Source organism: Martes martes (assembly GCF_963455335.1).
Source record: "Martes martes genome assembly, chromosome: 9".
NCBI lineage: Eukaryota > Metazoa > Chordata > Mammalia > Carnivora > Mustelidae > Martes > Martes martes.
In genome coordinates this window covers 65,687,394-65,703,039 of record NC_137896.1, presented here as the reverse complement: position 1 = coordinate 65,703,039, position 15,646 = coordinate 65,687,394, and the positions used below count along the sequence as shown (strand labels likewise).

General features: G+C 37.5%; 1 protein-coding gene across 7 annotated transcripts in view; it reads right to left on the bottom strand.

The window, feature by feature from the left end:
- The window catches only part of VWA3B (von Willebrand factor A domain containing 3B), a 210,518-nt gene that overhangs the window by 56,644 nt on the left and 138,228 nt on the right, over positions 1–15,646 (bottom strand). For all 7 annotated transcript variants that reach the window (XM_080813513.1, XM_080813514.1, XM_080813515.1 and 4 more), the window contains 3 exons: positions 6,840–6,956; positions 5,163–5,250; positions 4,923–5,070 (listed from right to left, as the gene is read on the bottom strand). In XM_080813513.1, the coding sequence (XP_080669639.1) occupies positions 4,923–5,070; positions 5,163–5,250; positions 6,840–6,956 (353 nt within the window). The remainder of the gene's footprint in view (positions 1–4,922; positions 5,071–5,162; positions 5,251–6,839; positions 6,957–15,646) is intronic.

Genomic DNA, 15,646 nt, shown 5'->3' with positions numbered 1-15,646 from the left:
GCATCTTCACTAGGCACCTCCCACTTATCATTAACCAGGACTTACTTTAATTGCTATTTCCTCCATGAGATGGTAAACTGTGTTTGTAAAAATATTGGTTGTCTTATTTGTCTGTACTCTAGAGATCAACGTGGGCCTGAATACAGTAGGCATGTAATATTTGTTGAATATTTTAAAAATAAAAGCCAATATTTATTGAGTGCCTGCGAGTATGGGCTATTATATATGCATTACTTCTTTTAATCCCATAACAATCTCAGAGTAGGTATATTATTATGTTTACTTCTTTGTAATATGAACGAACCAGGGAAGAGAGGACAGGTTGAATAAGATTTTATATCTGCATACTATTTTCAGGGTTTTCAAAGCATTTCTATACTTACAGAACAAATGCTTATCAACAAATATTATATAGGTCCCTCTTAGGAAAAAGGCTGTCCGTGGGGCTCTAACTAGTAGAAATGTAAAACTTATTTGGAAGGTTATTTGATTTCATCTGTCAAAATTTTATTTTTTTCCATTTTACTTCTTTTCAGTGTTCCAAAATTCATTGTTTATGCACCACACCCAGTGCTCCATGCAATACAGGCATCCGTCAAAATTTAAAATGTGCACACCCTTTGGGTCTAGCAATACCACTTTGCAGAATCTATCCCCAAAGAGACTTGTTTATGTGCCCAAAAATCTGTGTGCAAGGAAATCTGTTACAGGATTGTTTGTGATATGGAAAAGAAGGATACAGTGTAAATGTCCATTAATGATGGGAAAGAACTGGGGATGAAAACTACAGCACAGGAAATACAGTGAACAGTACTATAATAGTACTGGACGGTGACAGAGGGCGTAACACTTGTGGTAAGCACAGTATAACTTATAGAGTCGTCGAATCACTGTGTTGTACACATGAAACTAATGTAACATGGTGTGTCAACCCTACTTCAATTAAGCAATGAAATAATGAGGAAGAAATGTGAAACTAGTAAGAATGAGACAGACCCATATCTACACATGTGTAAAAGTCTCTAAGACCTTACTTTTTTTTGAAGTAGGTTCCACATCCAGCATGGAGCCCAACATGGGGCCTGAACTCATGTCCCAGAGATTAAGACCTGAGCTCAGATCAAGAGTCAGACACTTAACTGACTGAGCCATCTGGGTGTCCCAAGACCTTAATTTTTAAAAGATGATTTTCATAAAATAAAATATAATTTATAAAAGAAAAAAATGGCAAACCATATGGTATCACCTCATTTATATTTATTAAAATTGTTATGCATATGTGTATAAAAATATATTACGTATACAAACATATATACACATGAGTGTGTGGGTAGAAAAACAATTGGAAAGATAATCACCAAACTACCCAAAGAGTTTCGTTTCTAGATGAGAGTGGCTGAGAGAGAAGTTTCCCCATTTTCCTTTAAAGACTTCTACATGATCATTCCATACTGAGAATTCATATGTTACTTAGCAAATAAAAATATACCAATAATTAATTAAAATTAGGTTCCTTTTATATTTCACCATTTTATCATTTGTTATAGGTCTGTTTTCTTAACTTTGTTTTTTTGTCAGCATAACATTAATATATATTCAGTTCAAAGTACTACAACAAAAACAGAACCCCCAGGGCACCTGGGTGGCTCAGTGGGTTAAGCCTCTGCCTTCAGCTCAGGTCGTAATCTTGGGGTCCTGGGATGAAGCCCCGCATCGGGCTCCCTGCTCAGCAGGAGCCTGCTTCCCCCTCTCTCTCTGCCTGCCTCTCTGCCTACTTGTGATCTCTGTCAAATAAATAAATAAAATCTTTAAAAAAAAAACCAACAAAGCAAAAACAGAACCCCCAAGTCCCCAATAATCTCATAACTCAGATAAACACTATTCACATTTTGGTAAAAAGAGAAAACGAGGAAGAAAGAGTGCTATGTCTACATCATACATATATGTAACCAAATTTATATACTATAAATGTGGAGCTTTGTACCTGATTTTTTTCATTTAGCATTAATTGTATTGAGAGCTTTTCCCTATGTCATCCTTTACAGAAACATTACATTTAATGAAAGTATGACACTCCCCAATACGGATATACCCTGTAGACATTTAGGTTGCTTTCAGCATTCTCATTGTTAGATATAAGGCAGCACTAACTATTCTCTGAATATATGTATCAGTAATTCTGATTATGAAATACCTACATATGGATTCACTGGAGGAGAGGCTGTATGCTCTTAACACCTGAGTGTCCTGCCAAGGATAGGCCAATTTATACTCCCACCAGGAGGATATAAAAGTTCTCATTTCATCCTAATTTTGCCATCACTGTTCATTAGTATTTGTGTTTATTAGTATTTTTTAACCTTACAAATTTGACAGTCGTGGTGGGGTAGTTGTCTAACTGGTTTTTCAGTTTGCATTTTTCTCAGTGCATATATTTGGTTACCAGGTAAGAAATATTTGTGTATGGGGTTTTGATTTTTTTTTTTTAATATTTTTATTTATTTATTTGACAGAGAGAGAGAGATCACAAGTAGGCAGAGAGGCAGGCAGAGACAGAGAGAGGGAGAAGCAGGCTCCCTGCTGAGCAGAGAGCCCGATGTGGGGCTCGATCCCAGGACCCTGGGATCATGACCTGAGCCGAAAGCAGAGGCTTTAACCCACTGAGCCACCCAGGCACCCCGGGGTTTTGATTTTTTAAATTTATCCCCTTAGGTTTTCCAATGAGGTACTTATTCTTTCATCATATGGGCACGTGTACATGTATATTGTTCTGTGAACAGGACACTGATTCATACACACACACACACACACACACAGATATGGATGCACACACAAAAACATATTTAAGACATTACTCTTGTAACTCTTTGTTGTATATGTTGCAAATATTTTTCTGAGCTCTGCCTTCATTTTATTTATATGCTTTTATGCAATAGAACATTTTTCTGTATTTGATCCATAAATCTTTCCTTTATGGTTTCTTCCTTTGATTTTATGTTTGTACTTCCATACCCTATCATATTTGTTTTTTGAAAAATTTATTTTCAATAAATTTATGTTTCAGGTTGTCGGAAGGTTTAGGAGGAGACATGAGAAGCACAAGAAAATTCTACTTCTTGGCAGAATTCACTAAATACATCTTATTCCAAATAAAGCTGAAGAATATTAATAAAATAAGTGCACAGAATAGGAAAACCTGCCACCAAACTTCCTAGAAGAAATCAATCAGTGTTCAGTTTCTCTCTGCTGCTTCTGGAAGAAGTCAAGTTCAAGTCATACATTGTTATCTGACTAATCAGGTTAGAGTTCACTGGAAATACAAATAGAACCTGCCAGTCACAAGGTCTCACCCAGGGACAGAACCACTCACCGTGAGGCACAGTCAAAAGGAAAATAGCATCAATCACACACAACCTCCAGAGCAAAAATCACTGGTCGTGCCAAACCAGGGCACATGTTGAACTCCAGCAGTGTAATGTTTTCAATGTGACTAAAAGAAAAAAATTCACCAATTCCTCTGCTTTTTCCAAATACATCAAGACCAGTTAGACAAAGCCTTTTTTAAAAAAGATTTCCTGCCTTTGATTTTTTTCAATTTTTTACAGAAAATCAGAGCTATATAAAAAAGCAGACAGAATAGTAGAATGAGTTTCCCCGATTCAATATTCTTATTATGCAAATTTAACAGTTACCAACCCATGGCCAATCTTCTTTTACCTATTCCTCTCCTCCCCCAACAACTCCCACCATCCCAATGATTTGGAAGCAAATCCCAAACACCCTACATTTCTTCTGTAACCATTTCAGGATGAGATAAGTTCTTTTAAGGACACTATTTCCATTTAGCAAATATAAAGCCTGATATGTTTCTTTTTTTTTTTTCCTCTTAAACCAAGCATTTTATTTTATTTTTTTAGCCTGATATGTTTCTATTTAAATCATTAGCTGCCACTGTATATGCCCAGAAGCACTGGAGTTTGATCCTCATATCCTTGTTTTTTGTGTGTTCCTCATTCTTGAACAGTCAGGCTGCTCCACTGAATCTGTTCTTGCTAAGGGCAAGGACTTTCTATTTGCCCAATTCAAGGGAAACTTTTCAGTATTTATTTGGCTTTCCTCCACATTTAACCCTACCATGCCCTCCCACTGCATTTTCCCCTTCCAAGACATGACTGTCATTCTCCTATGGTTCTCTCTGGCTCTGGTTCACTCTCTGTCTCTCTCAAGCTCTTTCTCTCTTTGCCTCTGCTTATCTCTTGCTCCCTCCCTCTTTCTCTTTGTGACTTTTTCCTTTGGAGACTTTTATGATAGAAAAGATGCCAACGGGGTTGCCTGCGTGGCTCCATCAGCTAAGGGGGCCAGCTCCTGGTTTCAGCTCCGGTCCTGACTTCATGGGTCCATGAGAACCAGCCTCATGTTAAGCTATGAGTTCAGCAGGGAGTCTGCTTGAGATTCTCACCCTCTGCCCTCCCCCCACTCATGCAGGCATGTACAAGCTTTCTCTCCCTCAATAAATAAATCTTAGGGGAAAAAAAGATGCCACTATATTTAAGAAGAGAAGGTAAGCAAAGGGAGGGCACTGTGTCTCCCAAGTTCTTCCCTTGTCCTCTGATACTAGATGATGTTCACTCACAACTCATGACTCTGAGAAGTTTTTCAGACATTTTTGCTGCTCCACATTGCCACCCACCAGCAACAAGCTGTGAATGACCAACCCAGCAAGGGTCAATTTCTTCTAGGCTTAAAAATAAAACTTCTTAAGAGCATTTCTCTCTCCTTTTTACTATCTCTACAAATAATTTTCTTTTTAATGGCTGAAATACATTTCTGTTAAAACTATACAAGACCAAAGTGGACTACATTTTATTTGAACCGGAAATGAAAAATATGTCAGGCAGGGACAGAGAGAAAATCAGTCTTACCTCATCAAAGACCTTGGAAACAACATGCTTGTCCAGAATGGGAACATAGGTGGGGATGTGAGGGACCGCTGTCATGGACAAGGCATCCATGATGGTGAGTTTCTTGGCAACCAAGCCATGGGTCTTGAGCCAGTCTTCTGAAGACATACTTGAAGAAATAAGAAGACAGAATATGATGCTTTAAAACTTGTAATAAACACAACCATAACAAAACTACCCTGGTAAAATTGGGGTACTCACTCTTGGTCATGAACCTGTTTTCCTTCTCGACTCACTCTCCCTAATGACTTGCCATCTAGGTACTCATTTGTCAGCAGGATGCTTATTTCTGTAGAAGGAGAAATGATGGTTGTATAATTTCCTAATATATAGGGTTTTTTTAAAGTCAAAATGCAAAAGGATCATACTTATCTCTCAGTTCCGTTGTGACTGATGATTAATAAATGGACCATATTTCAGAGAATCCTGACTGTCATAGGAGGTTCTCTGGCAAAATTCATTCGCAATTACACTAAAGACCAATACATAGATGAATATGGCCCTATCAGTGTTTTGCTTATCTACTTCATCCCATATCCACTGAGATCCCTCTCCATGGAAGAATGAGATATTCACTCCCTCATTCTCTAGAAAACACATTTTTAAAATGTTAAATTTGCAAATGCCATTAACCAATGATTGTTCAGTGTTCCCTCATTGGACTCCTCCAAACTATACAAAAGAACCTTGATCAACATTTTAGTTTCTGAGAGTTTGCTCTGTGGTTCTTCCACTCTGTCTAGAAAAACAAAATCCCTACTAGATCCTGTTTAGTTATAGATACATATTTCAAATCAGTGTTTTGGATTTTTAATATATATCCTTATATAAACTTGGACTTACAAATGAAAAGAAACATTAGCTAGTTGAATTGGCAGCATCTAGAAGGAGGCGTGTTTGGGAGTGACTTGGTTAAATATCTAAGAAATCATACTCTACTCATCATAAGATAAGCCCTTTAAGAACCACGCATATAGCAAACCTAGAAACTATGACAGGTTAATTGAAACAGAGGAAAAGACCTCATAATGATCAGCGCTAAAGAACAAGAGGTTAGATTCAGGTATGATGGAGGGTACACTTGTCACTCAGTCCCTCTTCCTATGTAGGGGACTGATTATGTGTATCTGTGTCATTAATTTGATTTACTAGCTATCAACAATTTGAAATATAGGGGAAAGTCCCACAGGAATTAAACTCTTAGAAATTTACTATTTTAAGAATAAAGTTTTTTTCTTATAATAAAATCTGAGTGGAAAAGTCTTATTTTCCTCACAATTTCGCCCCCAAAAGGCTGACAATATGGACCAGCTGTCACCCCCTGTGAATGAAGGGAACAAAATAAAAGCTGCTGCTGCTTCTTCTTTTTTTATTTTTTTTTTAAGATTTTACTTATTTATTTAACAGAGAGCATGAGTGTGCACAAGTGGGGGTTGCAGTAGGCAGAGGGAGAAGCCCAATGTGGGGCTCAATCCCAGGACCTTGGGATCATGACCTGAGCCAAAGGCAGATGCTTAATTGACTGAGCCACCCAGGCACCGCAGAAGGGAAGAAAATTAGCCAACTGTGAAGTATTAGATTTTCAAGTTCAAAACATGCAGTGGCAGCGAGGACTATACTAACACCAGAGTTATGTGAGTCACTTACATATGAAACATCCAGGCACAGTAATTGCAAATCTCAGCCCAAGAAAATCTAGTTCATTATAGCAGACAGAGATGATTTACAAGGAGTCCCTGAATAGGAAGCAATCCTAACCCACTTAAAAATTATTTGTTTCCCCCAAAATGTATCTATACCCAAGTTTTTAGGAGCGGACACACTGGGCAAAGGGAGACTGGCTGGTGCTTCCTGATATAGAGACCCTCTCTGGCTTACCTCTGTCACTTGGAGTGTTCCAGCTGCTGGAAGTAGAAAGGCCGTTGGTCCTCTCACTGTAAGCTGAGCTCTTCAGGCTGGACATCCGGCTTCTGAGAAGGCTGGTTTTGGTTGATTCTGTTGGTAGCAAAGGGAAAGGGGTTAAAGGAACTTGGGACAAAAGGAGAGGCTTTATTAGATGCACCTAATTCCTTGGATCCTTAAAAAAAAATGCAGGTTCCAAACCTCAGAGGACAGTTCTGCCACCAATTAAATGCTGCCATAAAGGTTTGTTCCACTTATCTGAGCTCAAGCTCTACCCCTCTTCAAGAGAGATCTACTTTTAAGCTCATTCAAGTTGTGGGTAGAACTCATTTCCTTGCAGCTGTGTGACCGAGGTCCCTCTATTCTCACTGACAGTCAGGGGGCCTCTTGGCTCCTGAAGCACTCACATGACTACTCAGTGGTCCCTCCATCTTTAAGCCAGCCATGACACACTGAATTTCTCTCGTGCTTCAAGTCTCTCTGACTTTCTTTTCTGTCACTGGCTGGAAAAATTTCCTCCTTTTAAGAGCTCAAGTGAGTATACTGGGCTCTCCTAGACAACCTTGACTTCAGGTCAATATAAGATAATCCTAGGAGTCATGCCTCACCATATTCACAGATTGCAGTCTTTTACTAGCAAATCGGTACTTTTCAAATATTGACATTTAATTTGTGTGTTATATAGAAGGTAATGAGCTTATACCAAGACACCTTGATTATTTTTATATGCGATTATGGAAACCACATTAATTATAAATGTGATCTGTACTTCACAATTTGGAGGTACAAGTACCAAGGCTTTATATAGTATTCGTGAATGTGATGTGCCCTTGTTTTCAACAAGAAGGGACTTAGCCTCTCCTATAAGAAACTAGATATTTAGACCAAAGATGAACTAATAATCTACAAACTGTCTATCTTTTTCAGAGGAAGTTAATACCAGTGGTCTCTGTACATAGAGATAGGACTGTGTTAAGTGTTATTCATTATTTTTCTAGGCAACGACAGGGTGAGTCCTGTCTTGATTGCCTCTGTAACCAGGAATTAAGAAGGAAAAATTTCACTGGGATCTATGTCTGTGAGTAAAAGAGATAAATGATCCACATAGGAGATAAATGATCCACATAGGAGAGCTGAACTCCACAGGCCACCTTGACCAAAATCATTAGTCAAGACAACAAGTGAGCCAAAATGAAAATAAAATTTAGCTCCAAAAGTCTCCAAAAATAAAACCTGTATTATTCCCAAACTCTGAAAATAATGAATAAAAACATATTTATCTGGCAGTGGATTCAAGCACTTAACTATTCCCCAAGTTCATCAGTCAGTCACTACATTTCATTTCATTACTTTTCCATGTTAAAAATTGAAACAGAATAAAAATTCAGGACAGGGAAGCCTATCAATAGCAACAACCCCAAATCTAAATGAAATGGCAGAATTGACAAAAGGCCATTACAGAATGTTTAGGACAAGTAGAAAGTAGCCTTTCTAGCAAAACTCTGGTTTTACTGGAATGGGCAGGTGGGCTACACAGGTGGCATGGTATAGGAAGCCACTGTGTTCACATGAGCCTAAGACATTCCTCCCTTGTACAGAGATACCAGAACAAGTGGACAGATCATGCAAGATTGATCTAGCTATGGCAAGTGGCCCATACCAGGAAGCCCCTTGGCCTATATAGGTTCAAGGCTCTCCTCCCTTGCCTAGAGACATGAAAACACTCAAAAGATAGTAGTGGGGAAGCTACCACAATTTTTCCCCACTGAAAGACATCTAGCCTCCTGGCCTGAGGAAACTCCTGCTGCTCCCTCAGGCAGCACCAGCAGGGACCAGTTGTAGCCCCACTAACACCAGCAAAGCAAGCACCAAAATAATATCACAAAAGGCTGTGAAAATTAAATTACCATTGGAACCACAGCCCAGAGAAGCAGGCCAAGGTCTATGTGCTAACTTTAAACAGGGCAACTATTTCCTAAAATAAAAGATCTGAATAGGATCCAGAGTCCCTTACACAATAGACAAATGTTCAGGATACTATAAAAAATTACCCATTATAGCAAGAACCATGAAAATCACACCTTAAATGAGAAAGACAATCAAATGATGCCAACAGAATGAGTAATGAATCAGAAGTTGGGATTATCTGATAAGGATTTCAAAGAAGCTGTCATAAAAATGTTTCAACAATTAATTACAAATTCTCTTGAAACAAATGATCAAATAGAAAATCTCAGCTAAGAAACAAAAGTTATAAAAAGTTCCAAGTGGAAATTGTAGAACTAAAAAATAAAATCACAAATAAAAAAACTTGTTAGATGGGCTCAACAGTAGAGCAGAGATGACAGAAGATAGTATCAGAGAACTTGAGGACAGACAGAACAATACGATTCAGCTAATTTTAACAACAGAGAAAAAAAAATATTGACAAAAGATAAACAGAGACTCAGGGACTTGTAGGACAATAACAAAATATCCAACATTCATATCACCAGGGTCTCAAAAGGACAGGGAGACAGAAAGTAGAACAGAGAGACTTTCTGAAGAAATAGTAGATGAAAACTTTCCAAATTTGGTGAAAGACACAATGTGCAGATTCAAGAAGCTGAACAAACACCAAACAGAATAAACCCAAGGAAAGTCATGCCAAGATGCATTACAGTTAAACATTTAAATATCAGAGACAAAGAAAAAAATCTTGAAAGTAGCCAGAGAGAAAAGACACATTACCTAAGAGACCACCAGTTTGAATGACAGAAAATTTCACATTTAAAATGTAGGAGACCCCAAAGAGTGGCTTCACTGTTTTTCAACCACAAAAAGGAAAGAACAATTGGCTGCAAATTCTGAATGTAAAATCATCCAATCGTCCTTCAGGAATTAAGAGAAAATAAAACCATTACTACACATGTTAAAAACAAAACAAAATGAACTTTGGCTAGTAGACTGATCCTTAGAAATGACTGAAACAGACATTAAAACACCACTTGGTACTCAAGATAATGGTATTTAAACCTGGGGAATAAAAAATTTTAAATTTTCTAAATTGAAGTTAGATTTCCACACTCACACAAAGTGGTAAAATGTTGACACCAGGAGACTTTTAGAAAGTCACTTACATATGCTGTCATACCCAGAGAAACAATTATAAAAATCATACAGAGAGAGAAATTTTTTAAAAACTACAAGTAAACCAAGACAGAATTGTAAAAAATGTTCAAGTAAACTGAAGGAAGGCAAGAAAAAAGAAAGTGAAACAAAATAAATAGAAAATAATAAAATAACAGAAGTAAGTGCTTAACATATCAATTATTACTTTAAATATAAATAGTCTAATACTAATCAAAAAACATACTGGCAGAATGGATAAAAGAAGACTATCAAACTATATGCTACTTACAAGAAATTTACTTTTTTAAAAAAGCTTTATTTGAGAGAGAGAGAGAGCACATGCTTGTGTGGGGAGAGGCAAAGAAAGAGGGAGAGAAAGTCTTAACTAGACTCTGAGCTGAGTGTGAGGCCAACAACAGGGCTCGGACCCATGACCTCTAGATCATAACTGAGCCAAAACCAAAAGTTGGATGCTTAACCAACTGTGCCACTCAGTGCCCCAAGAAATTTACTCTAAGTATAACACTGGCAGACTGCAAGTAAAAGGATGGAGAATTAAGGAGGGCATGTGTTGTGATGAGCACTGGGTGTTATATATAACTAATGAATCGTTGAACAGTACATCAAAAACTAATGATGTACTGTATGGTGACTAACATAACATTAAAAAAAACTAATGATGTACTATATGTTGGCTAACTGAACATAATAATAAAAAACTGATCCCAACTAACTTAAAAGAATTGAAATCATATATAGTGCGTTCTCTGACCATAGCGGAATCAAACTGGAAAGTGATTATAGAAAGACAACAGAAAAAACCCTAAACATAGAATTAAATAACACTTTTATAAATAATCTGTGGGTTAAAGAGGAAGCCTTATGGGAAAGAAACACACTTAGAACTGAATGAAAACAAAAACACAACAAATCAAAATATGAGATGCAGCTAAGACAGTGCTGGAAGGGAAATTCTTTTTTTAAGATTTTATTTATTTATTTGACAGAGAGAAACAGGTCACAAGTAGGCAGAGAGGCAGACAGAGAGGGGGGGAGGGAAGCAGGCTCCCTGCTGAGCAGAGAGCCCAATGTGGGGCTCAATCCCAGGACCCTGAGATCATGACCTGAGCCGAAGGTAGAGGCTTAATCCACTGAGCCATCCAGGTGCCCTGGAAGAGAAATTTTTGCACTAAATGCTTATGTTGGAAATGAGGAAGTATCTCAAATCAATGGTAAGTTCCTAACTCAAGAAATTAGAAAAAGAAGAACAAAATAAAACTAAAGCAGGCAGAGGGAAGAAACAATAAATAGCAGAAATCGATGAAGTTGAAAACAAAACATCAGAGATAATCAATTAGATAAAACTGGTTTTTAGGGGGAGGATGTACCAATAAATCTGATTAAACCTCTAACAAGACTGAAAAAGAATGAGAGAGAGAAAATGAAAGAGAGAGGACAGATAGAGCCTTAATATCAGAAACAACATAGTGGACATCACTACAGATCTTGCAGTCATTAAAAAGGTAATAAAGGCATAAAATAAATAACTTTGCACTGATAGAGTTCACAACTTAGGAAAAATAGGCCACTTCCTTAGAACTACCAATTGTGAAAATTCAACCAACATAAAATAAACATTAATAGCCCTAAAACCATCTTTTTCAAATTAAATTCTTAATAAAGAAGTCCTAGGATAAAAACCTCCAGGCCCAAATGGCTCCATGATAATTTTATCAAATATTAAAAAATGAATTATACCAATTTCTTCCAAGAACAAAAGAGGAGGGACTTCTCAACACATTTGAGGAGGATAATATTAACCTGATACCAAAACCAGACAAAAACAGTGTTAAGAATTGCATCACTATATTGTACACTTGAAACAAATATAATATTGGTGTCAACTGTAATCAAGTTTTTAAAAAATTTAAGTAACTATGATGAAAAAGAAGCAAAACAACAGAAACAGACTCATAAATACAGAGAACAATCTGGTGGTTGCCAGAGGGGAAAGGTGTAGGGCATGAAGGAAATAAGGGAAGAGGATGAAAAGGTATAAACTTCCAGTTATAAAATAAATAAGACAGGTGATACAACGTGCAGCCCAGGGAATATGGTTAACAGTAAGTAACAACTTCATATGGTGAGATAGTAGCTAGATTTATTGTGGTCATTTTGTGATGGTGACTTTGTGATGTATATAAATGTGAAATCACTATGGTGTACACCTAAAGCTAATATGGTAATATATATCAACTACACATCAATTAAAAAAGGTGGAAAAACAGAACTAAGAAAAAAAGAAAAACTACAGACCAATATCCTTCATGTACTTAGAAGATACAAAACCCACAATGGAGTATTAGCAAACCAAATCCAGCAAGGTATTAATGAGTTATACATGGAGAAAATATGGAAGTAGAAAATATTCCAGACACACAAGGTTGATTAACATTTGAAAACCAATCAGTAATCCACATATCAATAGACTAGAGAAGAAAAATCATGTATCAATTAATGCAGCAAAAGCATGTGACAAAATTCAGCATCCATCCATGACAAAAACTCAGAAATTAAAAAAGAGGGGAACATCATTAACCTGATAAAAAGTATCTACAGATAAAGAATATCTACAGTTAGTATCATTCACAATGGTGCAAGACTGAATATCTTTTCTCCTGAGACTGGGAAAAAGGCCAGAATGCCCACTCTTTCCACTCTTATTCAACATAGTCCTAAGACGTTCTAACTTCTGCAACAAGGCAAGAAAAAGAAATAAAGCCAGAGAGATTGGAAAGGAAGATAAAACTGTCCCTGTTTGTAGATGATATATTGTCTAGGCAGAAAATGGCAAGAAATCCACAAGTACATATCACACACTCACAAACACACACAAACATACACACACACACACACACACACACACACACACTTCCTAGAACTACTGAGTTCAGTAAAGTTGCCAGTTATAGGATCAACCACAAAATCAATTGCATTTTGACAGACTAACAAACATAATGAACTAATGAACAAATGCAAACCTATCTTAAAAAGCAAATACCAGGGGCGCCTGGGTGGCTCAGTGGATTAAAGCCTCTGCCTTCAGCTCGGGTCATGATCCCAGGGTGCTGGGATCGAGCCCTGCATCGGGCTCTCTGCTCAGCGGGGAGCCTGCTTCTCCCTCTCTCTCTGCCCATCTCTCTGCCTACTTGTGATCTCTCTCTGTCAAATAAATAAATAAATTCTAGAAAAAAAAAAAAGCAAATACCATTTACAATCACTCCAAAAACAATTAAATAATTAGGTATATACTTAATTAAACATGTACAGGATCTCTAAGCTGGAAATTACAAAATAAGGCATCAAAGAAGACCTAAATGTACTGTCATATTCATGAGCTGTGTTCATAGACTGGATGAATCAACATCATAAAGATGTGAGTTGTCCCCAAATCAATCTATAGATCCAGTGCAATTCCTGTCAAAATCCTAGAAAGTTTTCCTTTACATAAATAACCACATTCTAAAATTTAAACAAAATTTCAGACCCCCAAAAATAGCTAAAATATTTTTGCAAAAGAAAAATAAAGTTGGAGGAACCCTGGCCCTTGATAATAAGGCATGTAGCAACATTAATCAAGATATTGTGGTATTGGTGGAGAGAGAGATACAAAGATCAATGGAACAGAAGATTTAGATTTAACCCACATAGATATAACTAGCTAATTTTTGGCAAACATACAAAATTAAATGTATAAGTATAGCCTTCCTAACAAATGGTGTTAGAGTAACAACTGTAGGAAAAAAATCTTAAGGTAAAACTTGCATTTTATTAAAAAAAAAAAACAAAACATAACAACCCAACCTAACTATATGACTAAAGGAGCTGGAAAGAGGAGAACAAAGTCCAAAGACAGTAAAGGGAAGGAAATAATAAAGATTAGATCAAAAATAAAGGAAATACAGACCAAAAATAGAACAGATTAATAAAACCAGGAGCTGGTTCTTCGAAAAGATCAACAAAAATTGATAAATCTTTAGCTAAACTCATAAAAAAAAGGAAGAGAAGTCAAATAAATAAAAGCAGAAACCAAAGGAGGAGAAATAAGCAACATCACAAAAATACACAAACAAAAAAACTGTAAGAGAATATTATGAAAAATTAGAGCCAAAAAATTGGACACCCTAGAAGAAATGGATATATAATCTTCCAAAACTGAATCAGAAAGAAATAGAAAATTTGAACAGGTCAATTATTAACAATGAAATTGAAGCAGTAATCAAAAACTCCCAACAAATTACGTGAATTCTACCAAATATTTAAAGAGAAGTTATATTTATTATTTTCAAACCATTCCAAGAAACAGAAGAGGAAAGAACATTCCAATTTCATTCTACAAGGGCAGCATTATTCTGATACCAAAACAGGACAGGAGGAGCAAGACGGCGGAGGGGTAGATGAGCTAAATTTCATCTGGTCCCAGGAATTCACCTAGATAGTCATCAAACCATTCTGAACACCTACAAACTGAATAGGAGATAGATGAGAAGAAGAGCAGCAATTCTAGGAACAGAAAAGCGACCACTTTCTGGAAGACAGGATGTACAGAGAAGTGAATCCAAGGCGATACATGGGAAGATAGACCACGGAGGGGAGGGGCTGGCTCCCGACAAGCCGTAGAGCAGTGGAGCATAAAATCAGAACTTCTAGAAGTCTGTTCCATGGAGGGATGTCAATCCAGAGGTGAAGCAAGGGGTGGAGCCCATGCTGGGACAGTGTGGTCTCAGGACCCTCAGTGTCACAGAAAGACCAAGGGTGCCTGAGTGCGGCAGAGCTCCCAGGTATCAGAACAGGGAAGCTGGCTGCAGAGACAGAGCTGAGGAGTGGGCTTTCGGCTTAGGGTTACCTTAAACTGTTTTCCAAGGCACAGTTGTACCACTGCTCTTTGAGCAGGGACCCCACAAGTGGCAGATCTGGGGAGACCTCCCCCCCCCTTCTTCCTCTGGGAGGAGCAGTGCAGGAGCACGCTGAAGAAGTCTGCTGGGTTTGGAGACTCCAAACGGGGCCACGCGCCAGAGATGGAAACACTCAGTCACAGGCCAGGTGAGCACAGAGTGCAGCCAGAGACCAGGGAGATGGGAGGGATTGACTGCTTTTCTCAGAGGGCACACTGAGAAGTGTGACCCTGAGCTCTGGCTCCCATTGGCGAGAGACTGGGAGGCTGCCATCTTCATTCCCGTCCTCCAAAGCTGTATGGAAAGCGTTCAGGGAACAAAAGCTACAGAGAGCAAACCTGAGCAGATTGGCCCCTGGCAAGGGTGGTGCAATTGCACCTTGGGCAAAGCCATTTAAGAATCACTGCAAGAAACCCCTCCCCCAGATCAGCAAGAAGATCCAGCCAAGAAAAACATTACCAATCAATGAGAACTGCAAAATACCAGTACTAAGAGAATACAGCACACAGAATTCATGGCTTTTTTCGCATGATTCTGAAGTCATTCAATGTTAATTTTTTTTACTTTTTGTTATTTTAATGTTTCCTCTTTCCTATTTTAACCTATTTTATCAATACCTTTTAAAAAATCTTTTTAAGTTTTTCATATTCTATCCCTTCATTGTATTTAACCTTTTTTTTTTTGTATACATGTAAGTTTTTTTCTTTTTCTATAAAG